Genomic DNA, 22937 nt, shown 5'->3' with positions numbered 1-22937 from the left:
GCGGAACAGCAAACCGTTTGACTGTCAAAAGAACTTGAAAAAAAAATTGTCGACGGTAATAAGGAGAATCATTTGGCGGGCGGGATGGAAGAGGTGACGGGTGCTTTGGCTGATATCTAGGGCGTGTTGGAAGTGTCAGTTGTGGGCTGCGGCCGGTGATTGGGAAGTTTACTAATAAAGTAGTTCACTGTAATTACTGTCTGGGAATTTTTGTTTTGTTCTAAAATGTTTTTAGACTAGAGACAATCCTGTGTTTACTAGATGAATCTCCAGTTGAGGGCACTCAGTAAGAAAGGTGGGGTCAAGGTGTAATCGGGTTTTGTTGTATACAAATGTAGGCCTATTGTTACAAAGAAATTGCCGTATTTGATTTGCTGGAGTTTTCTTAGAGTTTCATCTTGGGAGGCTCCAAGCTTCTCCAAGTTTCTTGTGAAATTACTTGAGTAAGGGAAGGGGTCAGGAATGGTACAGGGAATGATTACAAGTCAAGTCCGAATTAACCATGAGGTTCTTTAATCAGGGAAGGGGTCATGGATGGTGGAGGGATTGGGTCCAATGTGTCAGAAGGAAATCTAAAAGTTTATTCGAGTCTAGTAAAGGAATGGGTCAGGAATGGTTGAGGGATTGGTTCCAAGATTTCAGAATTAGGGAAATCTTCCAAGGAGTATCAGAGAGGAATGAACTCTCTGTGTACCACCGGTTGACGACTAGCAGACCAAATTAAAAACGCTGCCAGGTCAGCTCTGCCAGGTCAGCGCACTGTTGCCTTGAGCAACGAAATCGAGTAGATACAGTAAAGCGTTGCTTCTTTCATGCCTCGAAGCCACGAATCAGAAACTGTGGACTACTTGGACGATCACAGCCTCTGGATGTTTTTCACCCTTTGCTGTCGAATTAGGCCAACTTTCGAAGCATTGGGATTACAAGATGAACTTGTACTTGGTTATGTCTTAGGTAATCGTGTGAGTTATACAATGAATGTTTCTGTGGAGCTAAAGAAGAGCCACTAGGTTAATCACATTAGTAGAAGTTAAATTGGGCCAGTTTGCAAGGCAATGGGATTACCAGATGAACAGGTACTTGGTTATGTCTTGGGTAATCTTGTGAGTTATACAATGAAGGTTTTTCTGAAGATGTGTTAGCTCTGAGGAAGAGCCACATGGTTTTATGACATTAGTAGAAGTTAAATTGGGCCAGTTTTCGAGGTATTAGGAGACCAGATAGTGCGTGAACTTTTACTTTGATTCTGTTTTCGGTAATCTCGCGACTTTTGTGAAAGTAACGTGCTCTGACTATAGAAAAAAGGTCATTTCTCTATGTTCTGACGAAGATTGGTTTAACCACAACGTTTCGATTAGGGTGCTCTAGTGATCGTCATCGGGTGACTGAGTTTTCCTTTACAGAACTTGGGTTGGGTTTTAACACTAATAAGTCCACAAATGCCAAAGAATGTTTTAAATCTTTGTATTTATGTTTGCCTATGTGTACTTTCAGGATATACATTTCAGAATTTGTTCCTTTTCTTGGTTTTGTGACCCGTGTATATACAAGCTTTTACATGCTATTCATTTTAATTTACGAAGACAATCATCTACTTATACTAAATGTCCGGACATGCCATAAAATGTGTTGTGTTTAACCTACTTCAGTAATTTTATTGTTTTGCTTATAATGAAGTTGTCAACTTGTGTATTTTCACCCTAAAAGAAACTGTCTATATCTTTTGTATGATGTGATTTTCCTTCGCCTTAACTTATTATATGTTACCTTTCTGTTTTTTCCGTTCCTATAGTTACACACACAAGACCAGCAGGTATGTACCCAAACCAAAGTTATTGTTTAAATATAAGCTGACTGGATAACTTCAGAGAGAGAGGGCGTCTTATGGACGCCTTGAGTTTATTTAATTTGACGTACAAAGTGCATGATCATGATCAACTGGCAGCACATATCCTTTGTTTCACTGCACATTTTAATCCTAGTTTTAAAGTCTATGTAAAACACTAAAGCTCAAAATGGGAAACCACTCAACATGAAAGGCAATACATTGTCTTAGATTTTTAAGAAACATTTGTTGAGCAAAAAGATCAAGTAAGATATACAAATTAAGAACCAATTTATAAACTCAAGTGAAAACAAAATACTATAGTATAAGTACATTGATGTCATTTAAAAAAAACTCTCGGCCAAGGCAAACTGGAATTTAAAATATTGACGTAAATATTCACACATTTTAAAAGGTCGGTAATACACTCAACTTAATTCTAATCTCATAGTCAGATTTCAGTTTGTTTTTGTGTTTTATCATCCATTTTACTTGTGACTTTCACACGTTTATGTTCATTATTTTGTTGTCAAAATGCATGGTGTTCTGTGAGGGTTTCGTGAATAAGTGGAAGGCACTTACATTGTAACTTCCTGCACTTAGTGGTATTAAATTGTCTGTACCTTTTAAGCAATATTTATATTTTTGGAGGTGGTATTTCATGAAAAATACAAATCATGAAACTTGGCATTACACGTAGAATATCAGACATGATTTAATCTTCGGGAAAAACGAACAAAAAAAGGCTGATTTTAGCAAAGGCTGGCCTACATGTACACATGGTTTATGCTCTAAAAGACTTTTCAAGCTATTTATTCACATATACAATTGTTTTGATTATTTAAGGACAAACAAAACCAGACTTAAGTTGAAAAAATATCATGTATAAGGACGGTTTTAACGAGTGTAAGAGCTGACGTACAGTACATGACACATGACATAGGCTCTAAACAGACATTTCAAGCTATTTATTCACAATTATTTTGGTTATTTAAGGACAAACAAAATCAAACTTAAGTAGGAAGTATCATGTCTGGAGTTTGACAGTTTCTATAGGTTTATAGAATCTCAACAACGACCACAAATATAAATGCCCAGTTTGTCTTAAAGGGAAGGTACACGTTTGGTAATTACTCAAAACAAATATTAACTTAAAAATTTACTTCGTAACGAGCATTGGAGAGCTGTTGGTAGTATAAAACATTGTGGGAAACGACTCCCTCTGAAAACAAACGTAGTTTTTGAGAAAGAGGTAATTTCTCGCTTAAACAATAAAAAACTTCTAGCTAGAAGGGGTGTTTTTTCTTTCATCATTTTCTCGCAACTTCGATGACCGATTGAGCTCAAATTTTCACAGGCTTGTTATTTTATGCTTATGATGGTGTACACCAAGTGAGAACACTGTCTGGTCTTTGACGATTACCAAACGTGTACAGTGCAGTTAACAAGGGTATGTTTTTTCGTATAAATGGCAAGTCGCCTTCCAACAGAAGGTCGTTCAGCGACTTGTCTCACATCGACATTTCCTCGCATGTCTTTTTGGGTGCAATCTAGAGCATTTAGAGATCCTTTCGTTGCTTGAAGATTGTTGTTACCTTGAACTACGGATTCCTTTTAATTTTTTATTATTTTGATATCGCATCAGATGGAATCTGAGTGTTAAGAATCTGAGTGTTTTGGGCTGATGGGGTTGTACATTTTATTGACACGGATTGTCTTTGTGTAGGCCTACGTGTTTTCTGCGTGAGTGGATCAAGCAAACTCTATAAAAAGTTGTTAAATACCTCACAGTTCAAACTACAATGGAATAGTATAAATTGTGAGCCTGTTGTTTTGTCTTGGGTCATTTTGGGCATCACTGAACTCATATAGTTTTTTTGGTATTAGATAAACTCTGTCTTACAAAGAAAGTAACTCTTTTCTTCACCCAATGAGTACATTTAATCCTTTGGATGAGGAAAACAAAGCTTCTGCTATACTTCCATTTAGCCTTAGAGGGCTTCTTGTGTCAACAATGTTGACAATAAGTTGGTACCTCCATCTTGTCCATATAAAGTGCTTTCTGGACTTAGAAAGCACCTTTTTAATTACAATAGACAATGCCCTCCCTAACACACATGTTTGCTAAGCTATATACATGGACACCTTCAGATACAGTCTCTATATGATGGGAATTGTATCTTGTGTCCATCACTTATATGGCTCCAGTCCTTTCTTAGGACACACAGTGCGTCTTCAAGAAGACACACAGTGCGTCTTCAACTGTAAGTAATTTTCAGCGGCGCATCATGCTGAAATATTAATGATTCACGGGGGAGCGGACAATTCAGAGGAACTGTGAGGGGAGGACAATGGCTTTTTGTCCCGTGAGACTTTCCGGAGTCGTTTGGTGTCGAGAGTGTGACTCTTACCGTTTTGATCTCTCCTTTGGGGATATGACGTCATCTCTTCCTTGCATTTAATTGGTCAAAAGAGTGATGCATTTATTTTTGGATGCTTGTCCACCAGGCAGTATGATGGAAGATGATGGATGGAATTTGACTTTAAGAATCAAATGTGTGTGTGTGTGGGGGGGAGGGGGGCACATGGTATTCTATTCCAATTGGTTGAGGTTGGTTGGTTGTGACGTCACAAAACACCTGTTACAGTTACCCCTGAGGCATTTTGGATAGGAACTGTGCCGTTACATGTGAAAGGGCAAGGACACCACAAGGCGTTTCCTCCTTAGTAAAGTGTACCTCTATGAGGGTATATTATAAGTTTCTACCGGAATATTTCATCAAGGCAATGGTCACGGGCAACGGAGGCAATTTCTTCTGTTGCCTATGTGATCAGACCCGAAACTTAAACATTTCAATGGGCACCAAGGCAATGGCCAGGGGGCAACGGAAGCAACTGCCTTTTGTTGAAGTTGACAGACCTGTCACTACCCACTTGTCCTCGTCCTGTTATGTTTTTATGATTGATTTATTTAAAGAACACTTATTGCTAAATTACAATGTGAAAAAAACATGGATAAACGAACCAAAAAAATCCTTAACGGGAAAAAGAAACAACTCTAACATCCATTCAAGGAAAGTACAAGAGGGGAAAGATGGAATTAATAGCAAGATAAGTGTGTGCTGAGTGGAGAAATAAACGAAAAAAGGCCGACAGATGAAGAGCACATGATGAAAGAAATAGACCAGAGAGGAGATGGAGGTTTAACAAGTGCGCTTACAGTAGCGTGTTTACACATCTCCTTTGATTGACTCACACACGACTTAATGTGAAAATTTTAGGGGGGCAGAGTAAGTCAATATTGACAAAGTTATCATTTTTAACTAAATCCGAGTTTATATACCCATGGCATCTTTCTTAGCCCTTTCCAAATCCTCCCTGAGCGATCATTAGCACACAGAAAGCTCCCCAGGGTTCCTCTGGTTAAATATGCAGATCCACACGCGCAAACAAATAAAAAATTCCACCACTTTTTTCTCTCTTCTTCCGTCCCCGTCTCCATCTCTCTCTCGCTTGGCGATTGGAGAGTACGGACCGAGGGGAAAGGAAAAAAAGCTTCATCTCTATCAAGTTCATCTACCTTAGGTGAGGCTTTTCAATTCATCACGAACGGACTGTAAGATGACCTTTTCCTCAAACCGTCTCCCGGTGAATTGGCCAGGTTAGGTTACCCCCGATCACCATATTTGCTATCCCATGGCCATTAGCGTCTCAGCGTACATTTCCTCTCCGGTACCGTCCTCCGCTACCGCGGACGGTAATGTTTTTTTCTCTCCCCACCACTGCCCCGGTCGGATATCTCCAACTCTTTAATGGGTTGGTAACGCATTCATGGCACGTGCCCTGGCTCGGATGAAATGCAGAGACTCTGAAGCCCGGTCTATCGGAACTCTTGGCTGTGATGGCTTCCTGAGTGACGGTAGAGGTGCCCCTTCTTGTCTTAGAGACTACTTGTTGGGTAAACAGAGGGTCCTCCACTGTGCATCGACGAGCTGAGGAACCCTTACTGCATCCGATAGAGCAAGGCTTATGATGATGGGTCTTGGAAATTGTGTCTTATTTCACTGTGTGTGTTTTTTTGATAGATGGATCAATTTGGTTGTTTCCTTTTGTGTTAAAGGGGATGGTTTTTGAATTAGGTCAGTGGTTGACCAGACTATGTTCTTGTTGGTTTTACTGATGGACTGTCTGTTGCCTTGGAAATGTGTCTTTGTTTTTATGAATGTTTGACTGCTTTGATATAGATGAAAAACACATAGTATTATTTCCATTATATGAGATGCTTCACCCAGTGGAGTTTGATGGATGCTTATCAGAGGGTGCAATAGATGGTTTGGGAATTAGGTCAGTGATTGACCAGGGGCCAATTTCATAGAGCTGCTTAAGCGAAAAATTTGCTTAAGCACGAAAATAGCTGGATTTTTTTTACACATGTTACTTGCAAAAATGTCATGCCACATACATTGTTTACTTAGCATAGCAATTGAGCGGAGTTTTAGCTGGTAATCTGATTTTACGAAGCAAGGATTGTTTTGCTTAAGCAAAATTTTGTGCTTAAGCACCTCTATGAACTTGGGCCCTGACTATGTTCTTGTTGGTTGTACTAAAGGGGATTGTATCTTGCCTGAAAAATGTGTTCTTTGTTTTTGATGAATGTTTGACTGCTTTGATAGGAGGTCGATATCGGAAAGGAGGGTTGGTGGTCGGAAGTTGAGGTGACCAGACAGTCAATGTTTTTTTTAAATTGTTTATAGAGAGGATGTCATTTTGAAAAATATGTTTTTGTTTTGAAAACTTGAATAGATTTTAAGGATTTCCATTTATGTGTTCAATAGTAGATGATCTGACGATAGTAGATAATCGGTCAATAGTTGATGATCTGGTCAGAAGATATTCAAAAAAGTGTATTTATTCATTTATTGTTGGTGTTCTTTAGAGAGGGTATCATTTTGGGGGAAAAAAAAACAAGTTTTTAACCCAGATGTATTTTATGTGTACACAGTATATATTATAGTGATTGATAATATGTTTTTATGTACTCATTTATTTTTTTATGTTAACAAATTTATTTAATATTTTTTTAAGACACATTTAAATCAGTTTCTCATGCAAGAAAAAGCTGCCTTGTCAACAAAATGTTATTGCATTTTTCGACTTAGATTGTTAAATGAATGTTCCTTGAAAAACATTTCTTGGTCATTTGAAATCAAGTTAATACTGGAAGATATTTTTTGAGATTTGTTTTAAACAATTTTATTGGGATGTGCTGCTTGCTTACCCATGTTGTCAAAAAAAAACGTCTGCTGTGAAAAAAAATTGAGAATCGATTTTTTTCAGAGCATTCGTATTTGTATACAATACTCGCTGTATTTCGTGGGCAACTATTCCAAAGTTTTATTATGTTTATTTTTTTGAAGAGACAGTGTTTTAATAAAATTAAACAATTCTAGTTAACTTTGTTGATAACCACTCTTATGAGGTCGAGATGAGTATACTAATCGAAACGTGGAGACCACAGCGGCACCTTTCACAGTCGACACTCCTCCCAAAAGAGATTTACACATGGTTGTACCCCGCAAGTTTACAAGTTACTTTTCATTGAAATTGTAGAAAACCACTTTGGTCAATAATATCAACTTATTTATTTACTGCAAGTTAAAAAAAAACAAAAAAACCTTTTATTTAAGGTATGACGCATCGAACCGAAGACAGCGGGTCTATCTCGCTTCTAAAATCTCTCCAAGATGTTTAAAGTTTTCTTAACCCACCGGAAGAGCACTTTACGAGGTGGCAAGATTTTTGTGATTTTCTTCTTTATTTTTTTTCCTCTAGAAGGGAAATAATGACAGTTACATTCTTAGTGTGGTTCACTTGACTGTAATTAGGTCGTGCTTTTATGCACAAAGTGTCCACGGAAAACGCTGGCGCCCTCGGCTTGCTGAAAGCCAACACTCCAAAAATGGATGAGAAATTGATTTTTTTTTCTACCTCTCTCTGCTTCACCCTTTCTTGAAGATGTTAACTTCCCCCCAGAAAGAGAACCCCAGTGCTCCGAAAGCACCCGATGAAAACGATATTCCGACGGCATGCTAAAACGCTCCTGTAGATGGGCTAGAACGTGTCTGAGTCGAAATGGGAGTCTTTCAGACTCGGTCTTTGGTCGAGGATTTTGGGAAAATGATACCTTCGTGAAGTAACTTTCAGGTGTAGGAACTAATTATAGAGTTGATTCTAAACTCAATTTGAATAGATTGGTATGTATTAGTAATCCTATAGCGCTATGTGGCAGGGAATGCTGTGTAAATTGAAGGAGTTTGGGGATATTGCTCGGATATCGGATACCTGTTTGCGCCATAAATAATCAATAATATCACTCACATCATTTTGATATTAAATTGTAGGAAATTAGGGGGCTTTTTAGAAAAGTCAGAGAGAAAGTGGTGGACTTCTTAAAAGCATTGAAGCTGAACTTCACTCACACTCACACACATCCTTATTGGTTTCTCTACTAGTTCACACACACAAATATTAAACTTGTACAAATTTGATAGTAGGATTTGACACTTTGCATGGTAGAAGTACCAGGTCTGATATTTCACGGATGCGATTGCCTCCATGCCGCTGGTCATTGCCTTGGTGCCCTTCAAATGCTACAGTAGAAATTTACAATTAATATGGTGCCGTTTATACCAAGGAGAAAATGCCTTGGTGCCCTTGCCCTTTCAAAAACGAAGCGCAAGTATAAAACTAAAGAGAGGTTATAGCAGCACACTATATCTTTTGAAGTAGTGGTGTTTCTCAAATGAACCTGTGGTTAACGACTCTCAAAAATAAACAACTCTACAAATTTATTCCAATATCGATTAATCAGAATCTAACGTTATGAAAACACCCCTTACTTTCCGAATGGTATCCCCCGTATTTCTACCAGCGTGCTTGTCCAACGCGCTCTGGTCCACGGTCCGGCACCCACGGGCAAAATCTAAGAAAATTTACTGTGTTCTCTCGGGAGCATTTATCAGGGAAGTTTTAGCTTATCGTCGCTGACGCCCAAACGAGTTCCTAATTGTGATCCCCAAACAGATTGAGGCATCTGAGGAAATTGATTGTCTTGGAGGACTTGAGGCGCTCCTTACGGGGGTTGTAGCCTCTGTAAGGGTGAGGCGAGTAGAGACAAGGGAATATCTATTACAGAGGAGAGATGAGGCTTGAGGAGGTAGCTTTGAGAAGGTCTTGGGAATTGAGAAGATGCGATCTAAGATTTGTTTGTTGGATAGAAGAAACGCTGGGGGTGATGTGGGGAAGATGCTGGTTGCTTGGGTATGTCTTGAGATAACATTGCTCGCTATCGTCGGGAAGAATTTAGGATGGGATGGATAGGAGATGGGATTTAGTTTCAAGGTCATTTTGTGTGGACACTTTTTGAAGAAAGGGGGTGATGTGGAAACTCAAGTTTACATTTATAGAACATGAATTGCTTAGGAAATGAGAACAATGGCAAAGATTTAGAAAATTAAAAGAAACTTTTAAAATAAAAACTCATTTTGACGTCTGATTAAAGTGGAAGGAGAGGAACGAATTATAGAAACATGAAATGACGAGAATTACTTTTAAGACCACTCCATTATTGTTATCATGGAAAAGTTGGAGGAGACTCAGCGATAACTTCATGAAAGCTTTAAGGCCGGTTTGTAGTCGGTCGCGCGATAGTCGCACGACGGAAATCTTGCGCGCAATCCTAAGACTGAGGCCTAAAAACCGTGTCTTTTTATGATCGCGCGTCAAGATTTCCGACGCCCGACCATCCCGCGACCGACTATAAGTCGGCCTTTACAGCGATGCTTGAAGTTTTGCGTGGATATTTTATGACAGTTATAGTTATTGTTTAGTAAAACTTGCACGTACAATCATGTGTAAATCTCTTGTCGTAGAATGTTGGCTTTTAAAAGAGCTTTTGCGTGGTCTCGACGTTTCAAGTATTCTCTGCTTGTCTTCATCATAATGAAGCTTTGTCAACACAACAAAATCCCTTAAACCAAAACATACATCATTACAGTGTAACCACACCAAAACACACGTTTTCATCTTCACCTACATTACCCATTATCGGTTCTTTTGTCATATTTTGTGTCCCTTGTTTGTTCTTCTATAAAAAAAATATTCCCTTTGGGAGAAAACGGTGTAGAGTTTTGTCCAATCGCTGTAAGCCTCAAGTCTAACAGTCGAGCGAGCAGGTTGCACAAACCTCTTAAGGCTATGATTCTGGATATCCATACATCCTTTCCGACATAACCTAATTGTAAGTTCCTTAGAACCATCGATAGGGAATAAAAGCCACGAGAGGGAAAACTAATTTAAATAATGGTTAAACGACCATAGATGAGTTGTTAAGTGATACTGAATCCTTACCCGGGTATCTGAGTAGAAAACTGGTTTCTGGGTACCCGACTCAAAACACTAGACTGGGACCCGGACGGTATAGTCTCAGGTGACACGTTCGCACAGCACGCGATCACATTATACTAGTTTGTGTAGTCGCTGCAGGGTCTGAAACTCGACCAAGACATGCGCTCCAATTTGCATCTACAACCTATTCTATCTTTACCACCTCGTCATTTCTCTCCCCCCTCTAACTTCTCAATTTTTGTCCGAGTTCTGCACGTTTTAACGCCGGGGATTTTTTTATTTTTAAAACCAGATACGGGGTCTGGGTTATTTTCCTCTGATGGGTGCGTTAATTTGCGGAATGGTGGTCAGATAGGTATTGATCGTGCGGTACGGCAGATGGAAATATCCTCCGACGCGTTAATGGAATTAGAGGTGATTGCAAGACTTGGTGTCTCTCGAGTGGAGATACCAAGCTTTTGGGGTAGAATGCACGGAGTGATTTTGGTGGACTTGAGGGTGCTTGCAGGGAGGGGGTTTGGGCTATGTGTGAGTGGTTTCCTGACGTCTTCTGCACACCATGTTGAATGGGATTGTGGGGACTTGGAGCGTATTTTAGGAAGGGTATTGGGCTATATAGAAAGTGGTATCCTGACGTCTTTTTTGGTAGAATGCACGGAGAATGCTTGCAGGGAGGGGCATTGGGGCTAGAGAGAGTTGTATCCTGACGTCTTTTTGACGCCATATTTCAAGATTGTGGGACTTGGAGGGTGCTTTTAGGAAGGGTACTGGGCTATTTGGACGCCATGTTTCTAGAGATTACCTTCGCCTGGTCTAATAAACCCCAGACCGGGTGTCTCTGGTGGTGATACCAAGCTTTTTGTGGAAAGCAAGGAAGCATGGTGCGACTGTGGGGACTGTGAGGGTGCTTTCCGGGAGGGGGATTGTGCTATAGAGAGCGTGGAATCTTGACGTCTTTTAGACGCCATGTTTTAAAGGCGGGCATATTGCGAGCTTTGCTACAATGGGCAGCGCGCCGTATCAAAACCTCTCGTCACTAACATCGAAGGTATTCTGGGAAATAAAACAAAATTACGTGTTTTATTTCATTTATTTATTTATTTGTGTGTGTTTTTGCTTGAGCTCCTGTTCACACAATTTAACCTGCTGACCTTCTACCCCACGTTTTGACAACATCGAGTAGATTATAGAGTGAATACAGTATGACTGTGACAACCTTTTCATAATTGTCAGCATTGGTCATTTAAAAGCCACTTATAAAAAGATCCATGCAAGTCCAGAAAGACTTCACTCTAAAAACTTAATAATCCTGCAACTACCCCTCTGTTTAGAGTGAATAATATCCCATGTTTTTTAGTAAAATTCGTCCTTCAGACGAGCTCAAAATCAGGCCGCTCAAGGTGAAGATGAGGATGATAATGGGTAAAATTTGGGACAATTTGGCAACAATACCCTTTCACAATTTACCTGGAGTTAACCTGGATATCAACTTTCCCTCCTCTTTAGCGTTATTAGTCAAGTAGCATAGAAACTTAATTCCTACAACTACCCGACCGTTTAAAGTGAATAATATCCATGGCTTCTAATAAAATTTGCCCTTCAGACCTCCTCGAATCAGGCCGCTCAAGGTGAAAAACTAAGACAAATTGAGACATTTAGGACAATTATTTGACTGTAAAACCCTTTCGCAATTTACCTGGAGTTAACCCAAATACCAACTGTACCTCTTAAGGGTTTAAAATCAAGTAGCATATACCAATCCATGTTACTAATAAGATTTGCCCTTCAACCGAACTCAAATCATGCCGCTCAAGGTGGAAAATTAAAGCAAATGGACAAATTTAGGACAATGGAATCCTTTCAAAATTTACCTGGGGAGTTACCCCAGATACCAACTCAACCTCTTTAGCGTTATTAATCAAGTAGCATATACCAATCCATACCTTAGTATCGATTCCCCGATCACAATAAGCCTATTAACTTACTTTGAACCAAAGTTACCCAACATCATCACTCGGGCATAATGGCCCACTACTCAAGCCTGGGTTTTCTCTTAGAGAAAGCTGGTTAACTCCTAAACTTGGCCTGTAATGACGTATTATTGGATTATGTTTATCCATTAATCTGATGTATACAATCAATTGAGACTCATCAGGGATTAGTATGTATCAAGTCACTAATTATCAGAGTGGAAAGCATTCACAGAGAACGTTAATGAAAGATGCTTTGGAATTTGAAAGCAGATGGTTCCGGTGGAGTTTTTATTTTTTTTCGGCTGCTGCGCAGGCTTAAAGGGGAGGTACACGTTTGGGAATTGTCAAAGACCAGTCTTCTCACTTGGTGTATCCCATCATAAGCATAAAATAACAAGCCTGTGAAAATTTGGGCTTAATCGGTCATCGAAGTTGCGAGAAATGATGACAGAAAAAACACCCTTGTTGGACGAGTTTGTGTGCTTTCAGATAGGAATAAAGGACTTCTAGCTAGAAGTCTTTTATTATTTTAGTGAGAAATTACCTCTTTCTCAGAAACTATGTTACTTCGGAGGGAGTCATTTCCCACAATGTTTTATACTATCAACAGCTCTCCAATGCTCGTTACCAAGTCAGTTTCTAAGTTAATGTAAAGTTAATGTAAATTAATGTGTGGGTACAACAATGTGGCAATCTCTTTTGAAAAGAATGTTGGCTCTGAAAAGAGTTGTTGGTTATGTAATGGTCTCGACGTTTCGACCGGGTGTACCTTACTGTTTTCAGGAGACTTCAGATTTTAAAAGTATGATATGTTGACATTTGTAAACAGAATTTGTATTCTAGATTGTAAAGTATTGTAACGACATGAAATCAATTTTGTTGCATCACCGTTATGTGATCAAATTTAACAACTACCCTAAACAGTTCATTTGCACTTGATATTTGAACCCCCTCCCGTAAAAGGTTATCCTATACATTTGCCACTGCCCACAAAGAGCCTGCGTTGTTTCCGTGCAGAGTTAAACAGCGCAATACCCCAAGTTCGAATAAAATTATCTCGCCCATTGTCTCATAAACTAATAATAATAATAATAATAATAATAATAATAATAATAATAATAATAATAATAATAATAATAATAATAATAATAATAATAATAATAATAATAATAATAATTATAATAATAATTATAACAACAACAAAACATTTTAACCACAAAAACTAAATAATTAAAAGATCCAAAAATAAATTCCATAAAGTATGATCATAAAACAATAAAGATACATGTACAAGTAAAAAGATGAATATAATCAATCAAACACATTGAGTAAAAGCCACCGAATAACTCCAAACCAGATGTTGTGTATGGGTATTGTTTTTTAAAGAAAGAAACAATTCAACAAAGGCCCTTCTGCATCACATGGAACTTTCACATCCAGCCACCGTGACAAAATAACAAATATTTAACACCAAGAGAAAAAAAAAACCTGGTAGCTCTGGTGCGGTGGTTAAAAGGGCCGTGTTGGTGTTTTTTGCACCCTTTGTCTGCTGTGAACCACCGTCATACCATGGTCAAACACAGACGCTGGGAGTTTTAACTAATCCCCAACCTGAACAGATCCTGTTCCATTTATTTCGAGACAGGTGTATACAATGGGACTTATCTCTCGCATTGTAAGACAGGTGGATATTTCCCACAACTGGTTTTAAATGGTTCTAACAAAATGGCCGACTGAGTGATGGTGGGTCTGTTTTTTTCGTATGATGGCAGTGGGAAAGTAGTATTACAAATGGCTGGTTTTCCAACCATTGTTTATTTCTTTCCGATAAAAAAAATTATTTGCATTTTATCCCTCCAACAAGACATTTTCAGTCAGAGAATATATTTTGTTTTCTTAATTGTTTTTAATCCACTGGACTACTGAAATGCTAAGTGTTGGTTGTGTAACACTAAGCACTCCGATTAGATAAATAAATTAATACATTTATGGATTCAAGCCCTATACGCGCACAAATTATTTTATTTTGAATTATGTAATTTCAATTGCAGGCCTATGTGAAATTTCGATAAAATATGTACACTAAACAATTCGTTAAATTAACAATTTCATTTCTCCAATTTATATTTTTCTAAAACCAATAAATCAACACCCACTCACACTGTCACTCATCGCAGTTCAAATATTATTACGAAAACAAGGTTTTTAACCGCAAAATAATGTCCATAAATATTGGGAATTTTATTCGCGTAGACTTTCCCCCGAGGAGTTCAATCAACATAACTGAATTTATTACCGAAGAAGAATGACCAATTTCAAGCTATTTTCTGTAGGCTTGAGTCATTCCCAGCCCTGAAAGTGGCTCTCTCGTTTTGTGCGATATCCTTTCACATCGCTGCGCTTTCAAAAGAAGAAAACAAAAATATAAAAAGACCATGCACTTTGGGTGAGAAAATGCAATTTTCGTAATTTTATTTGATTGGAGGCAATGGTGTGTGTATCTTTATGATGTTGAGGAGGGTTGCCTTTGTGTTGGGAAGGTTTAATCAGTCAAAGGAGTCTTGGACATGATGTTGCGGTTATTGTGTCTGAGGAAAGGTGGGTTAGACTTGAAGAAAAGAGGATGAGAAAGAGCTTTTGAGAAAACGGCGAGGGAAGACTATGGAAAGATGTCTGAAGAGTAAATGAGAAGCTTGTCTTGTTTGGGGAGAGAGAAGTAAGAGGAAGTGTAAGGATGAGGAGAGAAAGAGGAAAGAAAGAGGTGAGAAAAGATGTTGACAAGAGGGAAAGGATGAGCGAAGGTGACAAAAGATTTACGATGCTGTGAGAAAACACAAATGAGGCTTTGGAATCTTATGGATGGAAGATGCTGAGTCTTTGAAAGATGGGGGAGCAAAAGGAGAAATTATTTACAAAGAGAAAATCACTTCAATGTAAAACTAGCTAACAAAGAGGATGTGAGTTTGATTTGATTAAAGCTGTAAAATGGAAATGTAAAGAGAGAATTAATTTATTTGACTGTAGCTGGATTTATGATGGGAATTTCGAGGAATCTTTTGTGGTTATTCTCCTCACAGAAATAAACAATTGTAAAGGTTTTGTTCAGTAATATTAAAAAATGACATAATTGTGTTATAAGATTCAAAACCATTTGAACTTCGAGTACAAAAACATTATTCTCCACCACAACTCTACAAAATGAACAATTAAAGCACCCTTCGCAGTAATGTTTTTTTTAAAGAAGAGGTAAGTTTTCATCCAGAATTTGAATCTGAAAGGCTTCAGGCATGAGGCCTTTCTCAGGCATCTGAAAGCACACGATTCTATGCAACAAGGGTGGGTTTGCTCCTCCATTATTTTCTTGCAACTTCGATGACCAATTGAGCCCAAATTTCCACAGGTTTGTTGTGTTATGCGTTTGCTGGGATACACCAAGTGACTGTCTTTGACACTTACCAAAAGTAAACCTTGCCTTTAGTACAATTTGTTGACCCCTCCCCCCATCACGATGATGCTACCCTTCCGTAAACATGCAATGCCCTGAAATCAAGCACCCTATGAGTCACTAAATTGAATTCTTTTCCAGTGCAATTATATATGTACTTGGACATAATGTTTGACAACCAATGAAGGTTTTCTCCTCCCATCATTCCACACCTTTTTTTAAATTACAGCTCCAATCCTAGTGCCCTACTTTGATTTAAGTGGTCACACAGTCATCCCTACCCCCCTCTTCAAAGTTAAAATTTTCCTCCACAGTTCATCTCCAGAATATGAGTTTGAACAGTCTCACTGACTGCCTTATTTAAACTGTGCCCCAAGTTCCCCTTCCCCAATCACCTGTCTTAGATACACCCTTTAAGGGTGGTAAATGTCTTAATTGAATAAGAGATAGAAGCTACTAGAAGATTGAATTGAGATAACAGGTTAAGAGGTGAGGAATATGGACTCCAAAGGAAAAGAGGCAGAAGGAAACCGATCTCCTGAGGGTAGCATTAAGTACATCCAGATAGCACCCTAACAATCCACCACCTACTCCTGCTAAATGCTTAATTTCTGTACCCCACCTCCCCACAAACATTTACCTTTCTAATAACAAGCTCATGCTCAGTGCAATGCCCGATAGTCATTTCCTAAATGCATCCATCAAGGCTACCCGGGACTAAGCCATTATTCCCGGCACCCCATGAAGCCACCATCGCGCTCTCTCTGTTCGTATGTACACAGCTAACGGTTCAGATATAAATTAGATCCCCAACACAGACGGTGTTAAAATCGCTGCGTGTTTCGTCAAGGCAACCGTTCTTGAGACGTGTTTGAAGAGGAACATGACCTCCTGAAATTCGGTCATTCTTAGGGAATAGTGTTTACCCTCATGCGCGTGCATCGGGGAGGGTTCCCCCCAAAGAAATGTTATTTAAAGAGCTTGGATCCGCACGTACTTTTTAATGATAAGTCAGAAGAAAATTGTTCAAATAAAGCAAACTGAGAGTTGAGGGTGGACTTTGTTCTGTTTACCTGGGGCTTTCCCTCCTCGAGGAGGCCGATACGAGGGAAAGTGTGGCATTTCTTGATGTAGGTCGGGGAACACCACTTTGTACTGTTTGTCTAAAAAATTGGAATAATTTAATAAAGAGCTTGAAAACGAGATTAAGGGTTTGTTGGGGGCGAGAGGCGCAGTAATAAAGTACATGAAACCAAATTTTAAGGTTTATAATCAACGTAGTGGGTGGGGGTTTATATCTTAGAGATTCTATGAAAAAAAAAAAAAAAAGAAGTCCATCCTTCATCCACTGTTATTTTATCTCACAGTTTATATTGCCCTCATTTTTTTTAAACTTAGTTTATTTCAAAGTTTCAATTTGTTTGTGAAGGTCTTAAAATAGCCACGGTATTGGCTAATAGCATACCGAATGTCCAGATTTTAAAAAATGTGAACACATTTTCATCTTTTGTTGACTATCGTATATGTTATTTTATTTTCTGCATGTCCGGATATTTTGTGTATTGTCTGTTTTAGTCACTGCATGTAATATGTAATCGTTTCACAATGTCACCATGTTGTTCCTCATAATTGATAGCAAGAAATCAGAAATGGTCAAAGTGCCCAAGTGCATGCTCAAATTAAAGATTGTAAACAGACACATTTTTTTCCCCAGCTCATAAAAAGAGAGAGAAAGAGGCCAAATTGCTCAGTCTCATAACCATAATCACATCTGCTCCAGATTTAAGACTCTATACAGACAACCATTTTCTTTTCTGTTTCCACATTGACAAAAAGAAGTAAGACATGGCCAGTCTCAGAATCATAATCAAGAAATCTCTTCCTCAAGATTTTAAACTGACAATTCTTTCTTCCTTTCTTTTCTCTAAAGAAAGAGAGAGAGGCCAAAGTGCCCGAGTCTGAGAACCATATCAAAAAAATCTCTTCCTCAAGATTTTAAACAGACAATTATTTCTTCCTTTCTTTTCTGCAGCTTGTAAAAAGAAAGAGGAAGAGGCCAAGGTCTCCCAGCAGCCACAAAACCACATCAAGAAGCCGCGTCTTGTCTTCACCGACATCCAGCGTCGGACGTTACACGCAATCTTCAAGGAGACAAAAAGACCGACTAAGGAGATGCAGGTTACGATAGCTCAGCAGCTTGGGCTTGAGCTGAGCACCGTCAGTAACTTCTTCATGAACGCCAGGAGGAGATCTCTGGACAAGTGGCAAGATGAGATGGGAAACAGTAACCATGGTAATGCAAATGGCAACGGGAATTGTGGGAGCAATACGCCGACGACGATCACTCCTAAGAGTGAATACAAGGCGTAAGATTCGACCAATAAGTCTTGATTCTTGTTAAATTTTTTGTACCGAAAAAAAAAGACACCAAAGCATTCATACTGTAGTACTCCTAATCCATTTTGACCCCAAGACTTTGACAGCATCCAAAATCTACGGCTTTGGCTGTTGCTATGGGCGTTGTTAATGACATGCTATACTTCAATGCATAATGACGTAGCATGAAACCGTAGCCGCTAATTCGGATACGGCTTAACACCCATGTCAGTTGTTAGCTAAACAATTCAATCAGTTTTAAGATAACTCTTGTTACTAAGGCAGTGTCTGAATGGAATACTTCAGACACTAGGTGGCAGCAGACTACCAGGTAAACCAATTGTTCTTGGAAATGTGAGCATGCTCAGAACGACGTAAACAATTTAATTTGTACAAGTATAGCTTGAAAACATGAAGATGGAAGAATTTTAAAACCAAAACAATGCAGATCTCTTCATTATTGTGAGAAAAAAAATCCTGTTTGCGTAAATTTTTCTAGATACTTTACTCTTACGAATCAAGCAAAATCTGTATATACTTACACTCAGGAACAGATGTATATTGTTATATATAATGTGATACAGTTTTACAGAAAGACAAGAATTTGAAAAAAAGAAATAAAAGAGCACTTGTATGGATACTGATTCGTTATAAAAGAAATCACATATTGGTTTGAAGTAGATGACAAAGTTTCATGTTTTCTTTGTTTTGTTTTTTATCTTTGGGGTAGCTGTACAACCAGCAAGTGGAATTGTGCCGAGCGCATTTTTTGTTTTGTTTTAACAGCAGTAAAACTGGTTGAAGCAATTTGTTGTGGTTATGTTTTGCCTGTTCAAGCTGGGTCAAACTTATTCAAACCAGTTCCAACTGGTTCAAATTGGTTCAAACTTACCCTTCGTTTCGAAAGAAGGGTTGTTTGTATCTTTTAGTTACCATGGACACGGAAAGAGGCCATTTTGTTCTAAAGTTTACTTTGTGTAACTATTTCTGACTGCAATAATTTCTATACTCTACCTCTTGTCAAAATGTGTTAGATTTCTTGTATCGAAAAAAAAAAGGGACAAAAATTCAACTCTTCTTAGAGATTTTTGTTAAAAATGTGGCAATACGATTATTCAGTTCACTATGTGATCATGGTGGTGTATGTGTGCTTTCTTTCAAAATTCAGCTATTAGTTTATTAATTTCTATACATTCCAATGGGGTTAAATATCATGTTATTTGTATATTTTGCAGTATTTATTTGAAAGATTATATGTTAAGATCCAAACTTATCTTTCATAATTTAAAGGTTTACAAAGTAAAATACTGGATTGCATTTTTTTAATAAAATTGTTTTTAATTCGTTTGCTTTTCATTTGATTTATAAAATAAGAAAGAAAAAAGGTTTTGCAGATAAATATGTGCAGACAAATTTTTGTTTGAAATTAAGTTCAGTTGCCCATAATTATTTGCTGCAAGTTTTGCTTCATTTTATGATTGCGGTTAATTTGTTAAAAGACGTGTGTATTTTGAGGGGAAAAAAACAAATAATTTATTTGTAAAGACAATTGTTACCAAAGTGTTAAAATCTGCAGTGAATTTTTCTTTGAATCCGTATTTAAATTTATTAATACAAAATTTTAAATGTAAATTATTGATGTGTACAATCATAGTCTGGAATAACAGGTGCCTATCAATTATTGTCATCTCTAAACCTCCCCGAGCCACACCCACTTTCATAAAGTTCTACAGGAATTCACTCCATGTTCATAACAAGTTTGCTGGAAAACCTGGGTCTTATTTAAGGTTTATACCAGCCAAACTACCACTTCCTATGTAAAACTTGTTGTATCCTGCTCATTTCTGCTTAGCCAAACAAAATTAAGCAAAAAATATCCCAGCACAACAAACTATGTTTAGCATAACAAGGTTAACAGCTAAACTACCATGTCACTTGTGGCTAGTAGTCTGCTCATTTCTGCTTAGCAAAAACAAATTAAGCAATATTTTCCTCTGAAGCAACTCAGTGAAATTTGGCCCTGATGCATAATGCTAAGCAGATTTTGTCGGTGTTAAGCATTTATTGTACTTATGGTGGCACCTGCTACCAATTAATTAAGGTGTGGCTTACCAAAATATTAGAATAATCATTGAGTCCAATTCTAAAGGTTGCCGAAACAGAGCAATTACAGCATTGCCCTAACAACTGTGTATTTCCATGGAAAGTGTGTGGATTTGACCTTGGGATGACTAATTGCTGGATTTTGAACAATTCACGTGTGAAATTCACGTGTGAAAAGTGGGAGGCTCCATTAAGGAGTGGGGGTGGCAATAATTGATTTGCGAATTTATATAATTTGGAGATCAATATTAAAATGTACAATGATCATTTTGCGGTTGGTTACTTATCATGAAATGTACAATAATTAGTTTTTAGTTTGTATTTTTGTAAATTTGTTTGGTTATTTTTGTTTTTGTTGATTTAGATTTTTGCCTAGACAGACTAGCTGGTCATAAATTCTTCAATTCAAAGAATTGATATAGAATGCACAGTTTTTGTTTGAATTTCACATTCCAAAATACTGTTTTAGAATTAATTTTTGAAAAAATTCAGGCCTTTCACAATGGTCATTGTTTATAAAATATAGACAATTCTGAAATTGATGAGTTTGCCTTCATTGGATTATTATGTTATTATTTTTGATTTGATTTTGTACAATTGTTATTTATTGGGGACCAATACCGTTGTTTTTATTACACCAACAAAAGCAAATTTGATAACTTCATAACCCAAACTCTGCGGATCCCTAAAACAATATGTTGTCTTATATTACACGGAATCCTTCTAAATTTTGAACCAAGGCTCCTGCAGTCTTGTTTACCGTAAAAGATTTTTTTGTTTGTCTTCAAAAATATCAAAAATTTGCTGAGATTGTGTTTGTTTGATTAGCAATGATGGTTTTGAATCACTTATTGAGAATTTCTTCCAGCTTCACCAAGAGGCTTTCTGTTTGTTTATTAAAAGATATATGGAGGTCCTGTTGACACAGTAATACAAACTAAATTCTCCCTACCATAAAGTTGTCAATAAAAAGAATAATGTGCTTGGAAGTTAATCTTTCAACTAAGGCTCAGCATTTTCGTGAGCGCAGACAATTCTTGCTCAGCAAAAACAAAGTACCAGCCAAAATGCTGTGTGTTGTAGACCTATACATCCTCTTGAATGGTCCCATTTAATGCTTGCTTAGCAGTTGAGTGTGTTAAGCAATAGTTTCTGACTAACAGCTTTATGAAATTGAGCAAGTTACAGGAAGAAAACATATTTGCAGGCAGTTTCCCTCAAATTGTAAGTAATTGGGTTTGTACAAAGTTTGAACTGAAATTTGAACACATTTCGGAGCTTTTTACTATTGTGTGCGTTTGTTTGTGCAATATTATCTCTTGTAAATACACCAATAATGTTTTAGCAAGCCTGACGTGGTGTGTGATTGGTCGACTGTTGTGAATAATTAATTAGGACTTTGACCTATAGTAACTTTGACCATGGGACATTTGACCCAATAGAATAAGAAATAAATACAAGCAGTTTGTTTTCTGAAATTTTTGTTTTCATTCTACTTTTGTATTATTATTATTTTCATGGAGGATTGTACAATTTGCCATACACGGGGTCCAGTATAGGAAAATGTAGTCACAGTAGGTAGTGGGTTTGGCCAATCAATAAGCAATTGATATTTAACAGATTAATAATCAGCTAATAATGTTCACAACAATTGGAGGGTGGAACAAGTACAAAAAAATATGTCTTTTAATTGCAAAATCAACAGTACAGTGATAGGTGTTGCCATGCGTCTTTCAACCATAGATTTATAAATTTGGTTTTATTTGTTGGCAAGGGGTCCATTGTTGTACAGTATTTCTATTTTTTAAATGGAATGCTCTTAACCACAAGACACAATCATAATACATGTACCCATTCATGGTGCCCAATCATGGTGCCCAATCACACCATCCCTTACACCAAGAAATATTGGGTTATGTTATTTCCTCATAGTTCTATTAGAACCGTACTCCTACACACCAAGAACTAAGGTTATGTTATAATAGATGTTAAATTTGCATCGGGGATAAAGAATATTAATTTTGGTTTTTACCCATACACCGATGTGTGTTTAGCACTGTATACTCGGTACTTTCCCCGAGTCCTGTGAAAAAATATCACAGGCATGTTACTCGGGTGGGATTCGAACCCACGACCCTTGCAATGGACCCTTCCCATGAAATATGCTAATCACATTCACGCATGCGTACAGACCCTGTTGGTTGGCAAACGCCATAGAGTTGTGCACTAAGCAGACGCGCAATCGCGTCTGCATCACGCACCCATTAGCCGTGTACAAAACAGCGTGATGTTCTCTCATTTTGCCAACCAAAACGTTAGTGCGCACGCGCTATGTGCAATTTACATATTTCATGGGAAGGGTCTATTCTAGAGCAGTGTTATTTTACTATAAGGTTGTAAATAGCCTCTTAGTTCTAGGAGTACCCATTACTCATCCTCAAGACAGTATGGTTTGATGTTGCCCTAAACTGATGTATGATAAGCACTGTGTTGAAAGTCTTACGGGGGAAATCCATAGGCTCTTCGGGTGGGATTTGAACCCCCAACCTTAGCTTCTGCATTTTTATGAACCCAGTAGGCATACACAGAGCATATTACAGATGGTGTAGGGTGCAATTAGAGCAAAAACAGCATTTGGGTACAGACAGTTATTGAACCGCTTGCGCTCCCCCCCCCCCCCCCCTTTACAGGCTCGATGCTTCAGTTCTGAGAAGGGCGTGGGCACTAAGGCGATTTCTCAATGGTAAAGGGCACCTCTATAAAGAAAAGTGTACATCTGCATTGGGACATTTCAAGGGGCACCGAGTCA

At 38.0% G+C, this 22937-nt stretch overlaps 1 protein-coding gene across 1 annotated transcript; it reads left to right on the top strand.

Annotated features, from left to right (window-relative positions):
- Window positions 1-261: 261 nt before the first annotated feature.
- Window positions 262-21606, top strand: LOC117299532 (hepatocyte nuclear factor 6-like). Its single transcript, XM_033783079.1, has 3 exons — window positions 262-295; window positions 1793-1813; window positions 17682-21606. Exons 1-3 carry the CDS (start codon window positions 262-264, stop codon window positions 18017-18019), a joined length of 393 nt encoding a protein of 130 aa, XP_033638970.1. The 3' UTR covers window positions 18020-21606.
- Window positions 21607-22937: the final 1331 nt, after the last annotated feature.

Source organism: Asterias rubens, chromosome 14 (assembly GCF_902459465.1).
Source record: "Asterias rubens chromosome 14, eAstRub1.3, whole genome shotgun sequence".
Lineage (NCBI taxonomy): Eukaryota > Metazoa > Echinodermata > Asteroidea > Forcipulatida > Asteriidae > Asterias > Asterias rubens.
This window is presented reverse-complemented; position numbering and strand designations above follow the sequence as displayed.

What these genes read in the sequence shown, in the direction of transcription:
- LOC117299532 (XM_033783079.1), top strand. Translation starts at nt 262, where the DNA reads ATGAATCTCCAGTTGAGGGCACTCAGTAAGAAAG. An exon ending in GAGGGCACTCAGTAAGAAAG is followed by an intron (nt 296 to 1,792) that starts GTGGGGTCAAGG and finishes CCGTTCCTATAG; the next exon opens with TTACACACACAAGACCAGCA. An exon ending in TACACACACAAGACCAGCAG is followed by an intron (nt 1,814 to 17,681) that starts GTATGTACCCAA and finishes TCTTTTCTGCAG; the next exon opens with CTTGTAAAAAGAAAGAGGAA.